At 42.4% G+C, this 26,149-nt stretch overlaps 1 protein-coding gene across 6 annotated transcripts in view; it reads left to right on the forward strand.

The window, feature by feature from the left end:
• Positions 1-257: 257 nt before the first annotated feature.
• ATXN10 (ataxin 10) overlaps positions 258-26,149 on the forward strand; it is a 116,424-nt gene continuing 90,532 nt past the window's right edge. For all 6 annotated transcript variants that reach the window (XR_014784505.1, XR_014784506.1, XM_084811313.1 and 3 more), the window contains exons 1-3: positions 258-429; positions 5,586-5,777; positions 16,820-16,902. Coding sequence is in view for 4 of the 6 variants with exons in the window: in XM_084811313.1 (XP_084667439.1) it covers positions 281-429; positions 5,586-5,777; positions 16,820-16,902 (424 nt within the window). In the remaining 2 variants the exon portion in view is untranslated. The remainder of the gene's footprint in view (positions 430-5,585; positions 5,778-16,819; positions 16,903-26,149) is intronic.

Below are 26,149 nucleotides of genomic sequence, written 5' to 3' on the forward strand. Positions count from 1 at the left end.
AGAAAACACCCCGCACCTTCTGAGTCCCTCCCACGAATGGAAGTTAAGGGCGCAGTCCCGAGCGTGTTTAGACAGTCAAAAAAAAAGCCTACAACTCCCAGCATGCCCCAGGCAGCATGGCCGGCGGGGGGATGCCGGGAACCGTAGGCCCTTCTGCCTCACCCGGCAACGCTCAGCCCCCGGAAGAAGGGCGCGCTCAGCCCCCTGCGAGGAGGCTGCCGCCGAGCTCCTGCCGCGGGGCGGAGCCGGGCAGAGGCGGGGCCGTCCGGCGGCGGCGGCGATGGCGGCGGCGGAGGCGCCGCCGGGAGACGCGCTGCGCGCCCTGGCCGCGCAGCTGAGGAGCCGGGCGGAGGAGCAGGCCGCGGCCCTGCCCGGTTGCCTGGCAACCGTGAGGCGGGCGGCGGGGCTCTTCCGGGACGCCGGGCACAGGTGAGGCGGCCGCGGCGGGGCGGGGCAGGCGAGGGCGCGCCGAGGGACGCGCGTCTGGGCGCACGTCTGGACGCGGGGCCTCGTGTCTGTCTTCCCTGTCATAAAAAAGGGTGGGGTGCAGGAGACCCCAGCCAGGTGGTCCAGGCTGAACAGCCTCAGGGCGCAATCCTGGGCAGGTTCGGGCAGGGGAAAAAAAGTCCTACAACTCCCAGCAGCCCCCAGCCAGCGCAGCTGGCTGGGGGCTGCTGGGAGTTGTAGGACTTTTTTTCCCCTGCCCGAACCTGCCCAGGATTGCGCCCTGAAGGTGCTAAAAGGGGCTTCCAGCCGCAGGTGACATCAGGCCATCCAGGACCCAAGCGCGGCGCCTGGTTCTTGATGGGGAGTGGACCCAACCCAGCACAAGCGGAACACCTGCGCCGAGGCAGTCGGGACTGTGGGGCACGCGGGGAGGTGCGGGGCTTTCCTCAGCCTGAACATGCATAGGGTTGTGCTTGTTGTTGTTTATCCGCTCAGCCGCTTCCGACGCTTCGTGACTTCCTGGACCAGCCCGCGCCAGAGCTTCCTGTCGGCCGTCGCCACCCCGGGCGCCCCCACGGTCGAGCCCGTCACCTCCAGAATATCATCCGTCCACTTGCCCTTGGTCGGCCCTCTTCCTTTGGCCTCCCACTTTCCTCAGCATCAGCATCTTCTCCAGGGTCTCCTGTCTTCTCATGATGTGGCCAAAGTACTTCAGTTTGGCCTTTAATATCCTTCCCTCCAGTGAGCAGTCTGGCGTTATTTCCTGGAGGATGGACCGGTTTGATCTTCTTGCAGTGCATAGGGTTGCACCTTTTAAAAAAAAAAAAATCTCTGCACGGTGGCTTAGAATGTATGCCGGAGAAAAGTTATTTATTCGGTCGCCGTCGCCGTTTATTTTGCTTCCCTTTTCTTTCTTGCTGCCTGCTTTTACTTAGTATCCCTAGTAGTTAAAATAGGTTCTCTGTATCCTTCACCTAGTGACAAAAAGCTCAAAGAACCAGCAGGATACTAGTTCAAAGAACTAGTTATTTGAACCCAGAGGAGTTCTCGGATTTTGGATTGGATTGGTTACAGTGTAACTGCTGTTAATGTGAGATGAATGGAAAATTCGTAGGAAACTTTGGCCACTGGACATCATGGCAAACTGCTGTTGAAACCAAGTAGGATTCTAAAAAGTAGTTTTATTACGGGATTGGGGTCAGTTGTTCAAAGAACAATTCCATGACTAGCGCAAGCCCTGTTCTGAGCCTTTGGATCTTGGCCAATATCTGAGGCCTACTTTTTAGAATCAATAATTGTCATAGTTCATGACATGGTCATAGCTGTCCCACATTAGCAAATCTGATGTGGGCGACCTTGTCCCCTGTGATCTGAAGTAATCCTAACCGTAGAGCAGAAACATTCTTGGCTGTGGACTTTGATGAGCCTTATTGCAGCAGAGCAGAAATAGCAGTCTATAATTTTCATGAGAATATCCAAAAACCCTTCTCAAAATAAAATGGTGTAGAAAAACAAATTAAATGAACACAAGGTCCATGCCAAAGCTGACCCCTGATCTTGAGACTGTTGGAAGGCCAAAATATTTTATGGCTAATTTAATATGATGTTGCTTTCAATATTTGGTATTTTAATAATATGGTGGTATATAGAGTAAAATTATTGAGAGAGTGCCCTTTTCTGTTTACAGGAAGATAGCAATTAAATTGGTTCTTCTGATTTTCTTCTTGCTGTAATGGTGCTAAAGCATTAGCAGTAATGACTATAATAGGAAAGATCTGAAAAGAAGTGTTTTAACATTTGCTTGGCTTGGCACATGCCTGACATATTTTACAGGAGAAAAATCCAGTACATGGTGCAAGAGTTCTGTATGTTTATTGGAGGTTGTGTGGGACTTTGGATTGGTTACAGTGTAACTGCTGTTAATGTGAGATGAATGGAAAATTTGTAGGAAACTCTGGCCACTGGACATCATGGAAAAAGTTCACAAATGAGCATGGTTAACAGCAGAGCATGATCAACAGCAGACAGTGTGTTTATTGCCCGGTCATTATACATAGTCACCACATGGAGGTTAAGCACATTCACTGGTTAATATATGAAATCAAAACAGGTAGGCATTCCAATCCAAAAAACCCCCCAAGTGACTAAAGGTATAATCCTATACATGTTTAGACAGAGAAAAGGCCTACAACTCCCAATATGCCTCAGCCAGCTCATGCTGGGAGTTGTAGGCCTTTTCTCTGTCTAAACCTGCTTAGGATTGCACCTTATGGTTTTCTTTTTAGATAGAAAAAAGGCCTATAATTCCCAACATCCTGGCCTGGGCATGCTGGGAATTGTAGGCTTTTTTTCTGTCTAAACATGCATCTGATCGCACCTTTAGGGAATAATCCAATGCATGTTTAGACAGAAAGTTTAGACATACAACTCCCAGCATTCCCCAGACAGCCATGGCTGGTTGGGGCATGCTGGAAGTTGAAGGACTGTATTCTGTCTAAACACCCTGAGTCACAAAAGTGACCGTTTTAATGTGTGCTTGTCCAGCGTTTTGGAACAGGTCATCTTCTTCAGGGGCTGCCTACAGCACAATAAAATATAGACATTTAAAAACACTCTTGCGTAAAAGCCAAATGGCATATAGCACAAAACCATGGACAAAAAATAGGTTCATTTCTACGAATTCAAATGTGAATTGAATAATAATAGAATTATTATTTTAATAATAATTCTGTTATTAAAAACATAAAACCATGCTCCAACATTAGAAATGCCAAACCACCAGATAGTTTTTAGCTGCACTACCTATATCCAGTTCAACAACTGAGCAGTAAGCCATCACTACCAAGTTCCCCAGTCATCTTTATATCTCACTCCCACAGCTGCAAATAATCAACATCCAGGGCTCTTTTCAAAAGTCAAACCATCACATTTTTCACACGCCGTTTCCCAGGGACTATCTAAATGCCATTTAAACAAACAACATCACACAGAAAAGGAAAAATTAACAGCAAAGGAAGAAGTTGAATGAGGCAGCCCCACATAAAGCACATTACAATTATCCAATCTTGAGGTTACCAATGCATGGATCACTGGCCAGGCCATCCCTGTCCAGGAATGGATCATATTAGCCAGAGCTGGTAATAGCCACTCTTTGCTGCCAAGGCTACTTGGGCTTCAGGTGACAGATGAATGCAAGAACACCCCCAGACTACGTACCTATAGGGGGAGTGCAACCCCAGCCAGGGCAGGTAAACTTCTGGATGTGGGAACCACCCCACCCACAAATACTTTATCTTACCAGAATTCAATTTAATTTGGTTAGCTTTCATCCAACCCACCACTGTATCCCGTTCATGGCCCAGGCCACACTTGACTCGTGTAACAGAGAAATAGAGAGGGGTTATCATCTGCATACGGATGACACCTCATCTCGAATTCCCTAATAACCACACACAATGACTTCATATAGGTGTTAAAAAACATTGGTGACAGGATCATGCCCTGAGGCACCCCACAGCACAGTTGCCAAGGGGCCAATTCACAATCCCTCCACACCACTCCTTGGAATGGTAGGAACAGAACCATTTTAGGAACAGAACCATTTCAGTAGTTCCCCTTATTCCAGTCTCATGCAGCTGGTCCAGGAAAATACCAAGGTTGATGGTATATACCAGAAATTCCCAGTTCGCTGTGAGAAAAATGCTAACGTTTCATGAGAAATAATTCAAAGAAATACTTGGAAGGGCCTTCCACCAGCCCAGTGGGACTTTTAATTTTTTTCTTTCTGAACTGCTGGATTTCAATTTCAAAACAGTTTGCTATGTTGTTACAGGAAAATAAGTCTAACGTTCCCTTGGAGTTAGTTTCATGCTTCTTTGGATTATAAGCCTAAAGTATTCATACGCAGAGGAGTCTACTGATTGTAACTGCATGATTCACTGCTTTAGCCTTGTCTTGTTCCAACCATTCTCTGTTTTCAGGCAGGTAGCTTTACTTTAGCGGTGGGCCGCTTTTGGCTGCAACTCCCATCAGATGTGGACTACAACTCCCATCAGCCTTAGCCAGCATAGCCAATAGCTAGGGATGGTGGGAGTTCTAGGCCAAAACATACGGAGGGCTACAACTTGCCCAGCCCTGTTATACTGTGTTCGTGCACTGAATGTGATTGGATAATGCAGTCACTCCTAATGCAGAGATGCAACAACATTATCTGCCCTTAAAAGAAGGGCACCCAGAACAGTGTGACTTGAGCGAAAAACACACAGGGTGTTCTGCCAGTAGGTTCCTCTCTTTCTCGTATACCTTTTTGGGTGTAAGTGTACCTGCAGTTTTAATTCAGAAACGGTATGCTTCATCTGTTATCAGAAGTTTGGAAACCCTATTGTGTGTATCAGAACCCTCATTTAAAACGTATTTCTTATCTTCCTTGTTTCCATGGGACTGAAGCTAGCATACAAGGAGGGGTGTAGCTCAGTGGTAGAGCACAAGCTTTGCATGCAAAAGGTCCCAGGTTCAATCTCTCGTATCTCTTGAGCGGGCTGGGGAAGACTAGTGTCCGAAAACCTGGAGTGCTGCTGCCAGTCGGCGTAGGCAGCAGTGAGCTAGATGGGCCAATGATGTGACATGGTATGTTCCTGTCTTCCATCCAGGCATTGACCAGACCCAGACGGTTGCCTCATCTTAGCCTGAAGGCATGTGATGTGGCAACTTGCTAAACAGGTCTGGGTCTGGTCATAGCCTGGATGGGAGACTTTCTGGGAAACCTTTTTGTGTCCCTTGGAAGAAAAGTGGCTATAAAAAAAAATAAATCATCTTGTGTTGATCTGAGATATTTAGCACCAGATCTAGAAATACTTCTATTTTTATGAACTGGCTTTGCAGTTTTAGAAATTGGACCCTGTAGGGGCCTGAGAAAATCTTGAGTTCCTTTGTATCAGTAAATATTTTAAAACCCAGGTAAGTTTTTATTTGCTCTTTTTCTAGCTCTGGCTAGGACAAAATATGGAAACATTTTGGATTATCATTTTCTTTAACAAGAAGAAAACTTGCCTGGTGCATCCTCCTCCTTCTTCTTTGATGCATTTATTCATTCATTGTTGATACTGTTTGCTTCACTTGACATTTGTTTTTCATTTCAGGGAAGCAGCAACTGAAAGCCTATTCCAAAATCTCCTGCAAATTTTGAAGAAAGCTTCACATGAAACTGATGTGGCCTACAAGGACACCAGTAAACTACAACATCTAGATTCATGTTTGCTGCTGCTATCAGAATGTTTCAGATGCCTTCGGAATGCCTGTGTTCAGTGTGTGGATAATCAAAATATTATCAGGTATAGTTGTGGCCCCCATTAGTAGGCACAAGCTGGCATCTTTTTTTTAAAAAAAAGCTTAATGCAGTCATTTGTTTCACCTTATTGAGTTTTTATTTGATTTAACATTTGAAGTGAGCTCTCTTTGAAATGCATTTCTCTCCTCCTTACTAGTTCACTCCATCTTTTTGCATCCACTCTTGGCATATTAATAGAAGATGACTTGTCTCTAGTGAAAATGAGGCCCTGACTTTGCCTATTCTGACTATTTAAAAGTTCAATATATTCAAAAATATATTTTAAAACTCAACTAGGAAAAAATTCATAGAATCATAGGGTTGGAAGGGGCCTACAAGACCATCGAGTCCAACCCGCTGCTCAGTGCAGGAAGCCTGATTCCCAGGCAGTCTCCCATCCAAGTACTAACCAGGGCTGACCCTGCTTAGCTTCTGAGATCAGGCGCATCCAGCCCTTTGCTCGTCAGTGCCCTTTAACTTGTTAAACAAATGAAAACATGCCACACAGGAAAAATTAAGATATGAATGATTTATAGAGAAGTAAATGTAAAAGGACATAACATGTAAAATTTAAATGTGAAACATACAATGATTGTGGAGAAAATACATTTGTACTTAAGAACTGCATGGGTTACTTGCAAATCCTACATCATTCAAAGTAAACTGCAGCTTAACTCTTGCTGAGACCTATTAGGAAACAATATTAGGAAAACTGTATTAGGGTGCAATCCTATGCATGTTTTGACAGAAAAAAGTCCTACAACTCCCAGCATTCCCCAAGCAGCATGGCTGGTGGGGGAGTGCTGGGAGTTTTAGGACTTGTTTCCTGTCTAAACATGCATAGGATTGCACCTTCCATGATTCTCAAATGGAATAACTGTGACGTACAAAAGTTATAGTAAGCCCAACTAGCAGCAGTTTGAATTGTTATATAGCGCCACTTAAACTTCCACCAGTCCAAACTAGTTAAATGCAATGTTGGAAGCTTTTAACTAAATAACTGTAATCCGAACCTTTACGGAAAAGGAAGGAGGTGGGGGGATCAAAAGGAATGTATAGCTACCTATCCTGGGCAAAGATCTAAATACCAGGCTCCCCTGGACCCCGATATAGATTGGAGGAGACCTTTTCCGGGGTCCAAGGTATAAGACCCAGCAAAATCCAGATAGGAGAATTAATGCAGGTCAGAAGTGAAGAAAATGTTTTAAAATGGAAAAGGTGGTGAAGCCTAAGACTCACCAGTGAGTAAAATGAAATAGTGGAGAAAAACTGAATTAAGTTGCTTAGGAGCTAGGCATCTAACCCCCAAAAGCTAATTCAGAAATGGCTAGCTGCAGCCTTAAAAGCTGAAGAAAGGATATGGTCGAAGTAAGAAATCCCCTGCTGTCCCAACAGGCAAACAAGCAAACTATGGCTAAAAAGGCCCCCAAGCTAGCAAAAATCTATTAGCAAAAAACAGAGCTGTGCCAAAAAAGCAAAGCAAAGAAAAAAGATCTGAAGTCCCTCTCTGGGGGGTTCAGTTGCTTTTTAAAAATTTACTGACTCCCCTAAATCTTCTTGCCTTCTTTTTGGCCTTTTTCCTTCTTTTCAGTTGCCAACTAGACATTTGGTTCTGGATTGGTGAAAGACATACTGTGTGGGCAGAAACCTGTACAAGCAGACTTTTTCTATAGGGAACATTTCAGACTCATGGAGCTGCTAGCTGCAGGGAGTAACAAACATTGTAAGTTCTTCTTCTACTGGTCTGTTGTTCCACAACTTGGCTGTTAGCATCTCAGACTCCAGGCAGCAAAAACTTTCTGCCCTCAAGGAATGACTGGCCTATTTTTGAACCAAAGTTTTACTTCCATTCCATTCCATTGCTTCCTTATAAGCGCTCTGTTCCCAGGACTTGAACCCCCCAGAGGACCTGACTGACATCTGGTATCTGAGTGAAACCTTGTGAGGGAATCTTCTCAGTTTGTTAAATTGTAGCCCAGGCTAATTGACATGTTTGATTCTTTAGGAAGCCATCCCAGGGACCATAGGTTATTTTGGAGTTCCCACTCTGAGGCCATAGGTACTGCTGCAACCTTGGAAGGAGAAATACAAACAGGAATAGTTTCCCCCCACTTCTTGCAATGCCAGGGAAAGAACTGTGGTTGCTTCCTCACCCGAGGCTGGAGCTTTGACCTCAGGTGAGGATGCGAATGAGGGGGAAGGGAGGGAGGGAAAACGCTGAGGATCCATAACCTCCTGAAGCCTCCCAGCTTCTGTCCCCATGACTCTACTAGATGTGCTCAAAAATTAATCTAGTGAAAAAAGGAACAGAACGGTGGAGATCACTTCCATCCGTCCTTCTGCTCTGCCAGGCGCCTGCTGGTAGGGCATTGGATGTTCAGAGCGCTCAGATATTGGAGGGCTCCTTGGGAAAACATAGGGTTGTTCTGCCCAAGTTTCATTTGCTTTCAGAGGTATATGAAATCAAATGATACTTCTATTAAACAGGAAATAAGCAGGATTTATTCTGAGATCTGTTGCCCCTGCCCCCAGTTGATTTCTCCTGCGGCCTACCTTGAATGTATTGCGCAGTAAAATACTAATAGGTGGGAGTTCAGTGACATTGTCTACACCAAGAATTCAGGAGTTATGCATACAAAAGTCTAGTAAATAACAAAATTCAGATTTTAGTCATACATTTGCATCTCTTAAAACGTGTGTGGCTTTTGAATCTTTGATATTATTTATATAGTACCATCAGCGTGCACTGAATACTTAGTATCCATATAACTCTTTAGCTGATTCAGAGTGTTTCACATACATTATCTCAGTAATCCTTAAAATAATCTGTAGGGTAGATCAGCATTATGATTCCTATAGTGCAAGTGAGGGTTGAGGGAAAGATTGGTTTATCTGGGTTCACCTGCTGAATTCTGGCAGAACTAAATTTAAATCTCGGATTTCCAGTTTCACAACTCCATCTATTAGCCATTATGGTACACTTGCTCTCTTCTAAGACTTGAGTCATACCTACACATTTTTTCTTCTACAATGATCCAGATTGAAAATCTAACTTTGTTTTTAAAACAAAAAGGTATTTGTGGAGGAGTTAATGTGAACAGCTGAATGATATGATGATTCGGATCTAACATCAAACCAAATAATGCATGGATTGGCATTACTTGAATGTGCAGTCAAGGAGCCTTAGTTCTCGTATCTGCTTGACATCCCCTCCTGGGTGACAACTCTCTGCATCCTATCCTGGTTGAAACCATGGTTTACTGTTTTGTCCAAGCCAGTAACTTATCATTTGAACTTGCCCTGCAAAGCAGGATTGGAAAACAGGATCAGACTCTGGTTTCTGGTCCTAGTTTGCAATGTAAGTTCAAAAAAATAGTTTTCTGGTTTGCTCATACCAGAATAGAATGCAAGGAGTCACCACACAGTGGAAAGATAATCGATGATGGAGGAGATGGTGCGATCCCAAGATTCCTTGACCGCATGTTCAAGGACCACCAAATTATGGTCTTGGTGTAACGTCTGAATGAACTTAGTTTAAATATCTTGAAGCATGTCATGCCTTAAAATAATCCAGTTCTTTGGACGAACTATTTTTATAAAGTTCATGAGAAAATTTGGACATGAAATAATATTTTGGTTTTATTCACTAGAGCTACAGTCCAGAAAGTTGTTGTACACGCATGACAACAATTGTCTCTGCACATTTAGAGGGTGTCTATATGTGTATGTTCAATTCCACTTTTATTTTAAAACACAATTCACTGAGGGGTTGCTGAAGCAAACTACTCAACTGTGTTTACAGATACCTCTTCGGCACAAAACTTTGGATTAAGGGCTGTGTGGCTGAACTGAGAGTAGCTACCACTCAATGGTTGTAGATGTGTCTGTGCAGTATTGAACTACTGGGTCTTGTTGATGGAAGAGAGAAGGTTTACAGGGTCATTTCAGATGTGAATCAAGCTGACTGAGTGCTAGGTGAGTAATCCAGGACCAAGCTGATAGTCATATTGACCTGGTTCAGACAATTTAACAACCCATGGTTTGTTAGCCATGGGTTGTTTGCAAGCATTCGGGAGTGAATGAGTGTGCTGGCTCCTGACTGCTCATCTACTTCTGCTTTGCTAAACAACCCAGGAACGTCCCATTCCTGGGTTGTTCGCAGTGATGTCTGAACCTGGAACTCTGGGTTGTTGAGGGAGTTTTAACCCAACAATAAACAATGGGATAATGCTCTGGGTTGTTTGTAGTGATGTCTGAACCTGGAACTCTGGGTTGTTGAGGGAGTTTTAACCCAACAACAAACAATGGGATAATGCTCTGGGTTGTTCGCAGTGATGTCTGAACCTGGAACCCTGGGTTGTTGGGGAAGTTTTAACCCAACAACAAACAGTGGGATAATGCTCTGGGTTGTTTCTCCTTTCAGCATTAGACGTGGTATGCCTATATACACTTGTTTCTGGGGAACACGAGTGGGAGGATGCGATTGCGCTCATGTCATACTTGTGGGTTTCCCATAGCTGGCTGCTTGGCCACTGTGTGAACAGAATGTTGGCCTAGATGGACTCTTGGTCTGATCCTGCATGGCTCTTCTTATGTTTCCTCAGCAATCCAGAGTTCCAGATTTGGATGTAATGGTGAACAACCCAGGAACGGGTATTCCTGCGTTGTTTAGCAAATGTGGGTAATGGTAGTGGGTGAAAATATAATAGTTCTATTTCGCTATCCCTGTTGGTTTGGGGAGCTGATGTTATACAAAGCTATACTAAGAAAGTATAGCTAACAAAGCCCTGCTCAAAATTTGAGGGAAACCGTTATCGCTTGAAGATCTTGGCCCTTGTTAGTGTGTGGGAAAAGTCGTAGAATCCAGTTCCTTCTTCATCTTATTTGAAGGTTGTCATGTGATATAGATAGGTTCAGATATTTGGATTTACATATTTGAAAACCATAATGAATTTGGAAGTTATTCTGGTACATTTCACACATACAACTACATCATTTGACCCTTTTCACATGATTATACAACACTTGATGAATTGCTGTTACATATGTAAACTGAGGGTTCTTTGAGGAAATGGGGGTGGGGATACAAATGTTCTAAGAAACATAGTCCATGGCATATCCACATATTCTCGTCACCATTTGATCGAGTGATGCAGATGCATATGTGACCAACTCTATGAATTAAAGTAGTTAATACTTCTCTGGGGGTGGGGGTGAGGGAGGGTGCAGGGAAAGAAAAATATGTGCAAATGGAAAAGACTGGACATGGATTAGGAGAGCAGTTTCCTGGTACCATCAATAAATGGTGATTAAACATAATTTATATTGCTGCTTCTGTATATGGAAATGTTTCAAGCCTCAGATTTTCTCTCATCACAAACTGGGAATTTTGTATTAGTTTTGTGGTTGAATATTTGGCTGTTGCAGAATACAACATTCTCCAATCTCTGGGTAGCTCAGTTCAACTCAGCTGTTTCATTTTAATAGTATTCCAACCACTGGGAGGACCTGGAAAGTCAAAGGGGTATAATTTTTTTCACTACTGTGAAGCATTATTGCTTCATTCCCACAGTTTTGAATGCATCTGTAAGTCATAAATTCTAAAACATTTTAATGCTTATTTATTAAAGCCATGTTTTACAGAGGTTTTCTCATGCTATCACTCACTGAAGTACTGAGGCTACAACCCTATGCACACTTACTTGGGAGCAAGCTGCCTCAAATTCAGTGAGCTTTCTGGGTAAATATGAATAGGACCAGTCTGCAAAGTGATTTGGGGAGAGAAGTATTTGAATACAGTGGGGCATTTCTGAGTAAACATGTATAGGAATGCACTGAAAATCTGTAAAAAATACCTCTCAGTGCAATACATCAGGGCTGGGGACCCTGTGGCCCTACTTATGTTGTTGGACTCCAGTTTTCATCAGGTTCAGCTACCATAGCCAATGCTCAGGGATGATGGGAGTTGTAGCCTAGCAACGTTCCCACCCCTGCAATACAGCATCTTCAAAGATGCAAGGTTATTGCTGTTGTCATAGCGGAATGTAGAAATGTAAGGGCATTTTCCACTCAGAGGGTCTCCTGCGCAAGCCCCGTTGAAATGAATAGGAGCTCTTGTTTTGTTCCACTTCCCTTCCCTGGGGCTTGTGCAGGAGAACTTCTGAGTGGATTAGCCCTAAGTGAATTGGGCAATCCTGTGTGCTGGTGTATTTTAATTAGTGTGTGCCATTGTTTACTATATTAAAGTAAGAGCAAGTTGTATAAAATCTGGCTTTATGGAGCATGTGTTCAGTGGACATGCAGAGTGCCGTGGTTCTTGTTAATCTGGCAGTATGTTGCTCTCCATGAAGTTAAACACTTTGTGGCTCCACAGAATAATTCACAACCTGATATTTGGAAAGGGGAAAATAGGAGTTTTTTCTGCAGGCCTGGGTAACTTGTGGCCCTCCAGCTATTGTTGGACTGCAACTCCTATCAGCATAGCCAATGGTGGGGGATGATGGAGGTTGCAGTCCAACAACATCTGGAGGGCCACAAGTTGCCCTCCCTTGCTATAAAGTTAAAATGCCTGAGAGCTGAAGCCTATTTATATAATCAGCAGCATCAAATGGTAATGATTCTCACGTGCTATGCCACTTTATGCTGAGTACTGGGTTGCATATTTGAATCTCTGCCGTGAAAATTCCCTTCACATTGAAAGCTAGCATGTCAGAGAGAAGGATTCTTCCTAATGTACCTATTTCCTATGTTCAAGGAGGTATGTAAACTGACCATAAGGTTGTACTTCATAGAACACTTGCTGGGAGGTAAGCACCATTGAGCATGGTGGAACCTCTTTCCAATCACTTGCTTAAGTTCTGGCATTTATTTCAAGGACTGTTAAATAGTACAAAGTTATATAGGTGTGATGCTCATCTTGAAATGGCTGAACTCATTGCTAATTTCATTTATGTCTGTGTTTCAGATATCTCATACTCTTTAACATTCAACCCATGATTTTTATGTGTAAGGAATACATGTTCCTTGGAATGCTGCCACACCATTCTTCAGGTGGGGGTGGTGATATCAGTTTACCCTGTAAATTAATTCCACTTTCTTAATGGTATGGTTCTTCTATGCAGTTAAACTCTTAGGGGGCAATGTTTTCTTCTGATTAGTGCAGAAGGAAAACAGCAAGCATCAATTTACTATAGTGCATTTTTTGTAAGAGAACGTGTAGAAAGTTGCTTATTGCCAGTTTTAGGGATTTCTGGATGCCAGTAATGACCACGGTCACGACTTAATGAGGGATTAAAATTTGCAATAACTCTTTAGTTGTCTTCATTGGCTAAATGAGTAGTTGTGTATTGGACAAAGTTTTTTTTTACCTTTAGGTAGCAAACTATTGTATGAGGCTTTCTTGGTAGATACATTTCTTTGCTTAACTAGCCTGCTTTCCGCATCCCTTTTTGGTTCCAGAAAAAGTTACCATCTTGAGGCAATGATTTTTTAAAAATGGAATAACCACGTGATCAGGTTTTTATATATCCATCTGGATTCATGCCATTTTCCTCTGGTATTGAAATGGCATAGAAATGCTGCTGCTGAATCATACATATGGGCAGTGTTGACTTTATCCAGAGCTACCTAAGCTTCTTAAATGTGCATCATGGGCATGCTTTACCATTAATTACAGCACTGCCCACGCAGTTTCTAACAACTGTATGTTAAAGGGTAAATGACATAATTGTGTATATTGGTAGCCCGTACTTTCTTACCATTTAGGCAGTAGGTCATTTGAAAAAGTAGAGGACTTCAGTACTTTAGGATGCGGGAGCGTACAGTTGGAAGAGCTGTTGGCATTTTATTCTTGGAAATATTGCCTTCATGCTGTGGAAAGGCAAAATACAGTATTTTCAAACAGGAAATAGTATAACATCCACAGAATATGGACTTCTGGAAACTCAGTTTTCCATGTGGTTATGGAGAAAAGCTGCAAAGCAAATAAGCTTAGCAATATGAAGATGTGGAGGTATGGCTTACCGTGGGCATGGAGGAGAGGCTTCTGTGACAATTCAGGCCCTCTGGCTCTATGCGCTTTCCTAAACGTAGTGTACAGAGAGTTCCATATTTTATAAAAACACTGCATTCAAAATCAGTTGGGATAAACTTGGACTAGAAGAAACCAGGTGTCACCAGAGTGCCTTCTTCTTATGGTGTCACCAGAGTGCCTTCTTCTTATGGTGTCACCAGAGTGCCTCCTTCTTATGGTGTCACCAGAGTGCCTTCTTCTTATGGTGTCACCAGAGTGCCTTCTTCTCGAACTCTGAATAGTACCACTTGAGAAGCTCCTGTTGAGCCATGAAGCTCTCTGTGGGATTTTGGGCTGTTCACTGTGTCTCTGCCTAGCTTACCTCTCAGGGCTGGTGTGATAAAATTGGACAGCCCCATTTATGTACCCTTGAACTCCTAGAAGGAAGCATATGATTGATAAATATTTATTTGAACGTTTGATGTGTTGTCTTATTTATTTGTTCATTCCTTCTAGGGTAATTTTGTGGTTGTTATACATAAGGCTGATCCTTTGGTGAAGATAAAATGTCAGGGGGTCAGTAAATATCAGGATCTCTCCCCAAGCATCGCCTGAGTGCCAGAGGAGGGCATGGCTGAAGAAAGACAGTTGTTTTAGGATGAATGGAGGATTGTCTGATTTAGAACGCAACTTTCTATTGTTTGATGACAAATGAGATAGAAAGAAGGATGTTTGAAATGAGAGGGGTCCAAACCTAATGCTCTAGAGGCTGAGGGGAAGGAATCTGTCATCCCAGTTTTATATAGCAGGAATATTCTGGTTACTGGAAGACACATACAAGTTCAGCCCCATTGCAGGCTGTTTTTTGGAAACTGACAAACATATATTACAATATTATAAACACACCATATTATATTGTTAAATAACTTGATTAATATAAGTTATTTATGGCATGCCATCTGTCTGAGAACAAATAGAACAGGGGTCTCCAACCTTTTTGGGTTGGTGGGCACAACTGGAGTTTTGAGACTGTGTCATGTGTGCTCTCCTAAAATGGCTGCCATGAGGAGGGCATTCCCGTTCATAAAATGCTTGTAAAATGGTGGGCGTGGCCAGTCACAAAACACCCATTGCCCAGATGGTAGACTGGTGAAGCTAAAATGACATTAACTTGGCCAAGAACTTTAGTACAAGGCAGAGGTGGATTCTGAGTTCCAAAGCACACAAGCATTCTTTTGAACCCACAGTTTTGTCCTCCAACACCTATTTTACAGAAGGCAGACTTCAAAACAAAGCACTAGCCTGCAACCACCCACAAGTTTTGTTTTCTCAGAATGCCTCCAAGGCTCTTTATTCTTGGAAATAAAGATGGAGCAGCTCTGGAGGCTGGCACTTCATTCTGCAGCAATCTGGCCTCCCAGTTATTTTTTTAAATTAACCCCCCCCCCCCCGGTTTAATAAAATCAGGGGCAGGAAGCCTGGTGGGCACCAAGGATGGTGCCCATGGGAACTACACTGGGGACCCCAGGAGTAAACTGTTCCAGTTGATAAAAAAAACCCCTCCATCTGCTGACTTGGAGGCAATTCTTGGACTTGGAGACCTTGTCTCTACAGGTTGTGAGTGGATATTTTCAAACCTGAGATAATAAATTTATTGTAGTATATGTTCCTACTTTCTGTACTGTTCATAATAAATCAGTCCCTAACTTGATTCTGGGGGAAATTTGTGGGGTGGCTGTTACAACATTTTAAAAATGCTCTAGCTTCCCTTCTATCCTCCATCCATAACTTCTTAAATGTTGGTGAATGTGTTTTTGAGTTTTAGTGATTCAGTACATCAATATGTGCAGTGATGTTAAACATTCTAAAGAGTTTGTGTATATGTCTGGCAATGTTAAACTTTCAGAGGGACAAGAATGGGTATTCATTTATGAAAGAGTGTCTCTGTTTTCATTGTGAAAAGTTGGAGGGATATGCCCCAGAGTCCTACAGCCAAATCTTTCTGCTAGTTATATCAGGTCAATACGTGAACTTCAGGTTACATTATCTCGTATAGCTTCTGGTCATGGGCACCTCTCCTCTTTTGTCTGTTCTCTCTCCCAGCGTGCTTTGCTTTCCTAGGCTTAATTTCTGTTGACTATTTTATTTATTTATTTCTCTATCGTCCCATAGCCTAAGCTCTGATGAACAACAATTCATAAAAAATATAACAACAGCATTAGGAAAAACAACATTTTGATAAACTTTTTTTTTTTAACTTATACAATTTAAAACAATGGAGGGAGCAATCCTATGGCTGCTCCCCCCCCCCCCTACACTGCCTCTCAGGCAGCTTGGAATGGCCCTGCACTTGGAAGAGGAGTGCAGAGCAGTGAAAACGGGGCTTTCTGGGGGGCATTCCGGGGCGGGGAAGGTGAAAATGCCTGTATGACACATCCTATGTGTCATCCAGCAGCCACTTCCCCCACCCTGCCTTCCCGCAGCTAGACAGCTGAAATCGGCTGTCTAGCCGCAAATGTAGGGTGGCTGAAGCACGGAGGGGTCATCCCCTCCGTGCTTCTCCTGCCCTGCATTGGATAGGCTGTCGCCTCTGAGTTTGGAGGCAGCCACCTATCCCCATAGGATTGCGCCCTTAAACAGCTAAAGCCAATTTCAGTAAATTCTTCCGTATTCCAGCCCTCCTTTCCTAGGTTCCTAGGTTTTCCTAGGTTGCCTCTTTGGGCCTGCGGTTGTTTTAAGCCACTGCCTGTGCTTTTCTATGCTTCCTCTTCCCCAGGCCTTCTTTTTGCCCAGTTCCTCTCTAGAAACTAACAGTGGCATTCAGAAATCCTTTGTAGCCTGCTCCATCACACTGAGATTAGGGAAACTCAACCAATCACTGTCAGGGGGTTTGCCGTCACCAAATCGTTTTAGTATATTACAATATGTATTACACATTTGGGGCTTTATATACATCCTTGTATAAAACTTTGGTTTCTCTATTTCTTATTTTGGAAGATAACAACCTTAATGTAGAAACTATTCTTTTATAACAGGAACTTGGGTCTGATTGATGCATCTGTCCACCTGATCCAGTTGCTTCAGAACTTAGAAACTGATCTGGAATCATTACTGACAGGTAAGCTATTGGGGAATTCTTGCACTGCAGCCTCGCAAATAAACCCTCAAAAATGTATTAACCTACAAACGTATTTCTTTGCCTACTTGACCACATGTCGCTAAGTTAGTCATCGGGTTGACTTGGAAAAAAGCCAACTTGATTCCAGTTTACAATAATTTCCCTGCTTGGTCACTTGGAGGAGGTTCTTATTGTGACAGGTACCCAAACCTCTGTACTGAAACTGATTTAATTATTTGTGGAACTCTATCAATAGTAGATTTAAAGGCCATAGCTTGCTGTGTACACTTCCTATAAATGGGGATTCTGTTTTTATCCTTCTATTAAAATTGCTCCAGTGTAAGTTTTGATGGAAATCATGAAACTCAGAACAGGGGTTCTTAAACTGCCATTGTGAACTTTTCATGATCAAGGAAGGGATGCTCCGCCCTCCCCATCCCACATAAGGCAAAAGAAAGTCATGGCAGTATTCTCACGTCACAGGTCTGCGGATAACCAAATCAAAGGAGGTGAGGTTGGGATTGGGATCAGAAAGTTAGGTTAAGTGTGAGCAAAAGGACTTTACGTGTCTGACCTTCTCTCCCTGTTGTAGAACTCTCAAAACTATGGAGCTCTCCTGATTCCCTCCCATCCCCATCCCCTGGATGCTCTGTGGGTTTTGCTGTGACGCTACAGCACTATGGTCTTTAAGTTCAAGAGAATCTCTCTCTTATTTTTTTGCAAAGCCAAGATGAAGAAAGTGACTTGCTGGCTGATTGCTGTTGTGGCAGTGCAGGACCATGAGGTGCTGCTGTGTGCCCTGCAGATGTTGCTGTCTTCAGCAACTCTGGAACGTGAGCTCATGCTATTGCGATACTGCTAGATGACTTCCAAACTAACATGGTGTGCACTTATTACTGCCAGATGTGCCTGTGCTGTATAGTGCTATAGGTCTCCATGCCAGTAGACTGAAATGTAAATACCGGTCTTGAAAAACAGGTGTTCTTTAATTCTGCAGGCTTCAAGCCAGGGGGGTATAGGTCAGTAGTAGAGTGCTTGCTTTGTATGCAGATGGTCCCAAGTCCAGTCCCCAGCAGCTCCAGTTAAAAGGACTTTGGGTGACGGGATATGTAGGGATTGGTAGTTGCTCTCCAGGCTGTCAGACGGAGTAGACATTCTGAGCTTCGCAAATGTATTTATTTAACATGGGGATCCCCAACGTGGTGAGTGTGACCACAACTGTGCCTGCAAGACACCTCCCTTGGTGCATTCCAGGCTTCCTGCCTCTCCTGATTTTTCTAAACTTTTAACAATTTTTTTAATTAAAAGAAATTAACTGGGAGGCTGGTGTGCTGCAAAACCAAATGTCAGCCCCCAGAGCTGCTCCAACTTTACCCCCGAGAGTAAAGGGCCTTGGAAGTTTCTGAGAAAATAAAAATGGTGGGTGGCTGCAGCCCAGTGCTTTGTTTTGAAGTGTGCCTTCCGTAAAATCTGTAGGGGAGAACAAAGGAATGGTTTTCACAGACTCATAGAATAGTAGGGTTGGAAGGGGCCTGCAAGACTATCGAGTCCAATCCCCTGCCCAATGCAGGAATCCAAGTCAGATCATCCCTGGCAGATGGCTGTCCAGCCTCATCTTGAATGCCTCCAGTGTGGGAGAGCCCACCGCCTCCCTAGGTAGATACTGACTTGCACATGTGGTGGAGGGGAGGGAACTTAAAAAACGTAGCATACCAACATTTCACTAGTACGGTATACCGGCATTTCAGTAGTACAGCATGGCAGAGATTGACTTGGGCACATGGGGGGGGGAGAAATTTGCAGATTTCTGAAGTTGCAAATGTACTGTGGATTGTGTTTAGGAATTCAGAACCCACCTCTGCCTTGATCCTGGGCAAATTAGTTTTCTTTCAGCCTCACCGGTTTTCCTTCCAGTAAATGGGTGTTTTGTGACTTTCCACACCCACCATGGTAGGCATTTTGTGAATGGGAAGCCTTCCTCATGGCAGCCATTTGGAGAGAGCATCCATAAAATGTTCTCAAAATTCCAAATGTGCGCATTCACCTGAAATGGTTGGGAACCCCTGAAGTTTATTCTGTTAAATAAATTTACCATGCCTTTCAAGAGTAGAATCTTCAGAGTTGAACAGCAGCTTTCAGTTAAAATATAAAACAAAACCATAGCTAAAATTTAAAAAAATCCCGGCAAACAGATAAAGCAGCAGCAGAACTCAATCCTGTATCTGAAAAAAGAATTCCAAAATAATGCCCAGTTCCCACAAGAGCTCATGTAAACAAAACGATTTTAACTTGATGCCAAGCATATGGCTCTAGGGAGGGCACAACTTAGGTGCCATTACAGAAAAGTCTGTGCCACCTGCCTCACACTTTCTGAGCCTGCCCTCAGAAGATAATATGTTGGGGCAAATACCTTCAGGTATAACCTGATGGGACTTGAGTTAGCAGTGGCCAACCAAGGAAGAGATGTTGGGCTTGTGGTGGACTGCTTGATGAAAATGCCAACCCAGCGTGTGGATGCTGTAAAAAAGGCAAACTCCATGTTAGGCATAATTAGGAAGGGAATTGAGAATAAAACTGCCAATATCATACTGCCCTTAAACAAATCTATGGTGCGACCACTCTTAGAATACTGTGTACAGTTCTGGTCACTACATCTAAAAAAAGATATTGTAGAGCTGGAAAAAGTGCAGAAAAGAGGAACTAAAATGATCAAGGGGCTGGAGCGTCTCCCCTATGAGGGAAGGTTACAACAGCTGGGATTGTTTAGCTTGGAAAAAAGGAGGGTAAGGGGAGACATGATAGAGGTGTACAAAATTATGCATGGCATGGGGAATGTGGATAGGGAGACATTTTTCTCCCTCTCTCATAATACTAGAACATGGGTTCATCCCATGAAGCTGATGGATGGGAGAGTCAGGACAGGAAGAAGGAAGGACTTCTTCACACAACACAGTTTGTTACCTCAAGATGTAGTGATGGCCACCAGTTTGGATGGCTTTAAAAGGGAATTAGACAAATTCCTGGAGGAGAAAGCTATCAATGGCTACTAGTCCTGATGGCTACATGCTACCTCCAGTATCAGAGGCAGTATGCCTATGTACACCGGTTGCTGGGGCACATGGGCAGGAGAGTGCTGTTGCACCCATGTCTTGTTTCTGGGTTCCCGGTTGACATCTGGTTGGCCACTGTGTGAACAGAACGCTGGACTAGATGGACCCTTGGTCTGATCCAGCTTGGCTCTTCTTATGTTCTTAAGCTCTGCTCCAAGTGCGCCAGTTTGTAAGGAGAAGGCAAACTGTCTTAAGTGGTTTAAGACTTTATAGATCATCACCAGCTCTTTGAATTATGTCCAGAACCAAACACAGCTAGTGTAGGTGTTCAAGCACTGGAGTAATAAGTTCAATATGGCAAGTCCTGGTTAACAATTTGGCTGTCATATTCTGAACCAGCTGAGATTGCTAGAGCATACTTTTCAGAGATAACGCAACATTGGATGCATAGTTTCATGTTATTAAATAGCATGAGGGATAGAATAGAACAATGTAGCATTCCATAGAACAGCTTTCCCTGACCTGGTGCCCTCCAGATGTTTAGGTCTTCAACTCCCATCAGCCCCAGCCAGTATGGCTAGTGGTCAGGAATACAGAGAGTTGTAGTCCAAAACATCTAGATGGCAGCAGGTTGGGGAAGTGAGGTTGGCAGAAGTACTGAGAGAGCAGAACAGAAGACATGCAGCACTCCCGTCTAGAATCTGTTTCCTATTTAGAACTGGAATTACTGCAATGGAGTGCCTCTGATTTCTATCAGGGTAGGATGGTACTAAATGTTGAGCGGTCCAAGAGGAGCAACATGGTCACGCTCCCTCTGTCTGTCTCCTGGTGTACATGTCTACAAGACTTACCAGGGCAGTTTCAGTCCGAAAACTACTGTTGAGCTGAAAGTTCTTTGACAAGAAGTTTTGGCTCAAATAGAGAAACACCTTTCAAAATGAGGATGACATTGGTCAGGGCAAAATGATTCAGAAAGTTTTTTGAGGTGGCGGCGGTGGCAGGGGGCTACCATTTGTGGTGGTAGTTGTGTAGTGGTCTCTTTTTTAAAAGCTATTTTAACACTGCCAGTTTCTCCTCAGTCCCCTTGCTTCTGAAAGCTTGTGTATATTGTTGTTCTGGGACATGCAGTAGCAACAATTCTGGAACCCTTAAAGCAGAGAGATCATGATGGCATAGGCAAGAATTCTAACATGCCTGAATGTATTTTAGTTTTATTAAATGGCATAATTTGAAATGTGTATTTATTCTAACAAGGCAGTGAGAAAAGCATACAGAAATAGCTTTAACAGTGCAATCCTATTCATGCCTACTCAGAAGTAAGTGCCATTGAGTTTAGTGGGGTTACTCCCAGGTAAGTGGGCATAGGATTGTGGCCTAAGTTAATTATCTTGATGGGTATGTTTTCTCTTTCTCTTATTTCATTCAGTAACATCTATTTTAAGTTTTTATTGTGGTGTTGGTAATGTGGGTAGGAAAGTCCAGAGTGTCCCAATAGTTTGGAATTGGTAATAAAAAACACTGAAGTGGTGTGTCTTGTATGCCTGGCAGATGCTTTTACCACTGTGGCTGACTTGTGGGGAGGAGTTTATTTTTAAAGATGTATTAATGAATAAAGCAGCAGAGAAGGAAATGTCGTGCAAAGTGCTGTGACTTAACTGTTTTTAATATCTGGTTAGATTAAACTGCAATTTGCTTTGCATCCTATATGGATCAGAGCATGATATTTTTATATGGCAGAGCCCCCCATATAAGAGCTGCAACCTAATTTTTTTTATAGTCACTGCCTTTTTGTTTACTTTATATATGTATATATAACCTACTTTATAAATTGTTTGAGGTGTATATGAGCAACATGCTTTTAAAGCAACAACAACCCTAAATTATATGTTTATATTGTTCTAGAGTATTCTAGATAAAGGATTGAACCAGGATTATTGTCCATTTTGCAAACTGAGTTATTATTCTGCAAAATTTAGGCCCAAATTACATGTGACTTTAAATGTAGCCAACATGCAGATTTTAAAAAATGCAGATTGCATCAGCTGGGGATGGTGATAATTAATGGATTCAGAGCAGGTGTGGCAGGAGATTGCAACCTTTTCCTCCCCTGCTGTGGACAGAAGGAACCTCCCTCTTCTAAAGTTAGTATTTGCATTGGGAGAAAATGCCCCATTGGTGCAAATTAAATTCCCAAAGATAAACTGGCTTTTTTGCAATTAACTGTTCCTATTTTAACCCCCTGCATTTTTTTAAATTGTTGAATTTGGGATTTCCTTTTGCCTTCTTCATAGTACAATTTACTGCAACCAGAACTGTAATGCTAGTTTCCACAGGCTTATTTTTTACTTACTTACAAAAGGTACAGTTCTTGGCTTAAAAGCTACTTATTTTCAACTTTGCTTTGTCTTTCTGTATTTCTAAAACAAGGAATTGGTGCCAGTACATTGCTACCATGGTTGAAGCAAAAACTGTAATTACATTGTCAAAATAATATTTATAGCATTACTTTCTGGGAATAATTGCAGGAGTATGACGAATATATTATACTCATCAAAATTTTATATAAACTTATGCATGCGTTTTTTATTTGACTTATTGGTGGTGTGTTTAGGTTCCATGCCTTTCAGTCTGTTAAAAATAATACCTTCATCTCTTTTAACACTAGCAGTATTATAAATATGTGCTGTAAATAAACTGTTATGTCTGCTGTTGGCAATATTTGTTCTGTGCTTTGTGTTTTATTTTTTTGCTAATTGTTGTATTATGAATTGAAGAGAGACTTATAATTTATTTGTTCCTGGGATTATTGTTGGATCAATTTGCTCTTGAAACAGTTATTAAATTAACACCTTTTAAAGTGGGTGCTGAAATGGGTTAAATCATCCAGTAAAATGTAAGAAGATCTCCATATGGTTAAAAAGACAGACTGCTGATGTTGTTTGTCTCCAAGAAACTCATATTGTCCATAGGGATGGTCAGGTGTAGACTTAGTAAAAATAAGCATGTTATTCTTGTGCCCAAAATAAACAAAGTGTGTCATTATGATTATGGGGAAAAACTATGGGAATTTAAAGATCAGTATTCAGATAATGAAGGAAGATGATGCATAAAGGTTATTTAGAATCTAAGATCTTTAGTATAGTAACAGTATGTACACCAAATGAATCAACATTGAGTTTTTGAAAATTAATTTAGCAAAGGTTATTGAGATGTTTTGTGAAGGGGACTTGATACTGTCAGGAGATTTTAAAATGGTCATAGGTCTTCAATGGATAGATTTAGTATTAGGGATACAACTACTAATTTTATTCCAAAAATGTTAAGTGAAAGCAATGGAGTGGATAGCTGGAGTTATTTAAACTTGGAAAGGAAGGATTATACTTTGCACACATCCTATTCAAGGACACATTACATATTTGTCTTTCTAGTTGATGTTTAAAGGATAATTTTTGCAAAAATTGATACTAAGTTAAATTCAGATGATGTGCCTGTCAGTATTGAATTGGACAGTAAAATATGTCGAATTATAGGAGAAAAGGTAAAGCAACTAAATCCAATAACTTTACAAGAAGGAGTTAAAGTAAAAATATCTAATGATGTTCAGGAACGTTTTGAATATAAGAAGAACAATAAATCACCTCACTATCCTCTGGGATGCATTCAAACTTGCATATCAATTTTTTTTTAGTAAAGTTCCTGTTGCCTAAATTGTCTCAGAAGGACGCTTGAAAACTGGCTTAGTCATCATGGAAGAAGAAATTACAAACTATATTTAAAAAAAAGAAATATAAGGTCCCAGGTGTAGGAGTTGAATTTTATCAGATATTTAGTAGAACACTGGGATCAGTTTTGAAAGATCCTTAGCTTGAAAAACCCAGTTGAAAAATTTGTAGACAAACAGATCAGTACATAAAGGGTGCAATCCTATGGCCTCTAAGACAGTGGCTAGACAGCCATAGGATTGTTTGGTTTTCAGGAACTGACCGGAGCCTGTGCTCCAAGGTCAGTTCCCGGAAACCTGCCTCCTCGCCTCCTCCCCGTCACCTTGTAGACAGTGTGGATTGTTCCTAGCCTCTGCGCTTGGAAGAGCAGCACGGAGTGGGGCAAAAGGGGGTGTTCCCAGGGGCGGGGAGAACGGAAGTGGTGGTATGACGCTTCCTAGGTGTTGTCTGCCCCCACCCCCCCGGTTCCAAAGTCCCGTGGCTAGACAGCTGAAATTGGCCATCTAGCCATGAAGGCAGGGTCGCTGGAGTGCGGAGGAGAAGATCCCTTTGCACTCCACCCACCCTGCATTAGATAGGTGGTCACCTCTGTGTTCGGAGGCAGTCTCCTATGCTGATTGGATTGCTCCCTAAGGCTTTTGCACAAACTACTCATGCAGATAAGACTGCAAAAGTTTTAACAGGTGCTATTAAAGCAAGATCTATAATGTGATCTGAGTCTTAATTTTACACACCTCCTTCAGTAGATCAGTAGTTTTACCTGTTTACTTTTTTATGTGAAAAGAATTGTGCATTAATTTTGGCATTGGCATTTGAAGTACATTTTTAGAATCTAACTTCAGTCAACTGTAATCTTGCTTTTAACCTTTGTACAGTATATTTTAAATGCAAAGGTCTTTGGCTGATGCAAATAAAGGAATCTGAGTTACTCATGCAGATGCACATGAGCCCCACTGAAATATCTTAATGTGTCTTTTGATGTGGATGTGCATTCCCATCCAGGGCCATTATTCATTGCACATGATTGGTTGCACATATTCCGAACTGAATCAGGGTCAGATGATGCAGAGTCAGTGTACTCTGGGGAGAAGGCTTCACTCTCCCCAGAGTATAATGGGGGTTCAAATCTTTGGTCACTTGTGGCCTTGCCAGTTGGCCTTGGGTATGAAAATCATGTCCAGCCTCAATTTCTGATTTGTAAAATGAATTCTCCAGCTTATTTAATTTCTAAACTGTTTTATCTTACATAAGCCACGACATAATATATGGACTGCTATAGTAAAGCTCTGTTAATGGCTACCCCTGAAAGGAGTTTTAGAAATTTCAGGCTATGCAAAATGAAGCAGCTAGGATTGTGTTTCGGGCCTCAGTCTGCATTGGTTCTCAGTTTCTGAGCATAATTCAGGGCTCATTATTATCTATAAACCCTAAATGACTTGGGACCAGGTTATTTGAAGGAATGCCTTTTGTCACATGAGCCTGCATGTCCACTGTGATCATCCTCGGAGGCCCTGCTTCATGTTTTTTTGGATGGGACATGGGGTGGACCTTTTCTGTTGTGCTGTCTAGTTCGTGAAACTCTCTACTTCGGCGGCCTGATTAGCCCCCTCTTTATTGTCTCCCCTACTTTCTGAGATTTTAATATTTGGCTTCTAGTTATTATCTTGGTTTCTTGTTTCACTTTGATTTATGGATTTTATCTTGTTTTAATTGATGTGAGTTGCTTTGGAGGCACAAGGGGCTGAAATGTGGGGTACAAATATTTAAATGTGTAAACTAATTTGGTCACAAAGCATTGTGGATGAGGAGATGTGAAGTAATATGAAAGCTCTATCTGTGGTGTTTGGTCTTCAGTGGTTCATTCACATGCCAGTTGCCACTTGATTCTGCTGTCAAGTGATGAACATGGTTGTGTGAAGTGCCTCTGCCTCCACAGTGTATGAGAGCTTTTTTCCCATCTTAGAGTGCAATTGTGAAGCATCATTGAAAATGATGTTGAAGTTACAAATGTACCTGTATGAAGATGCTACTCTTTAATATTTCTGTTGTGATATGAAACCGGGGCATAAGATTGGCAGCAGAAAGGGCCTGTACCTTTTAAAAGGTGGGCTCCTCAGTTGTTGCAAGAGTTGTGAGCTGCATGCCCTTGCTCCGCCACTGCGGAGGAATAGTGCACGCACAATGCCACCCTGGTGTTTGGAAGGGCCGTAGCTCAGTGGTAGAGCACATGCTTTGCATGCAGAAGGTCCTGGTTCAATCCCTACTTAAATGATGTAGGTAGCAGCTGATGTGAAAAACATTTACCCGAGTCTCTGGAGACTGCTGATAGTAAGAGTAAACAATATATGGGCTAGGTGGACAAATAATCTGACATGGTAAAAGGTTCCTGTATTCTGTCTCCTTCACTGCTTTCCTTCTCCCTTGTTGCTACTTAGCAGAATCTTAAGGCTGAAGTTGTGTGCCTGTCTGCATCAA

The sequence above is a fragment of the Heloderma suspectum genome, chromosome 7 (assembly GCF_057233095.1).
Source record: "Heloderma suspectum isolate Gila_16-S chromosome 7, 16-S_ref, whole genome shotgun sequence".
NCBI lineage: Eukaryota > Metazoa > Chordata > Lepidosauria > Squamata > Helodermatidae > Heloderma > Heloderma suspectum.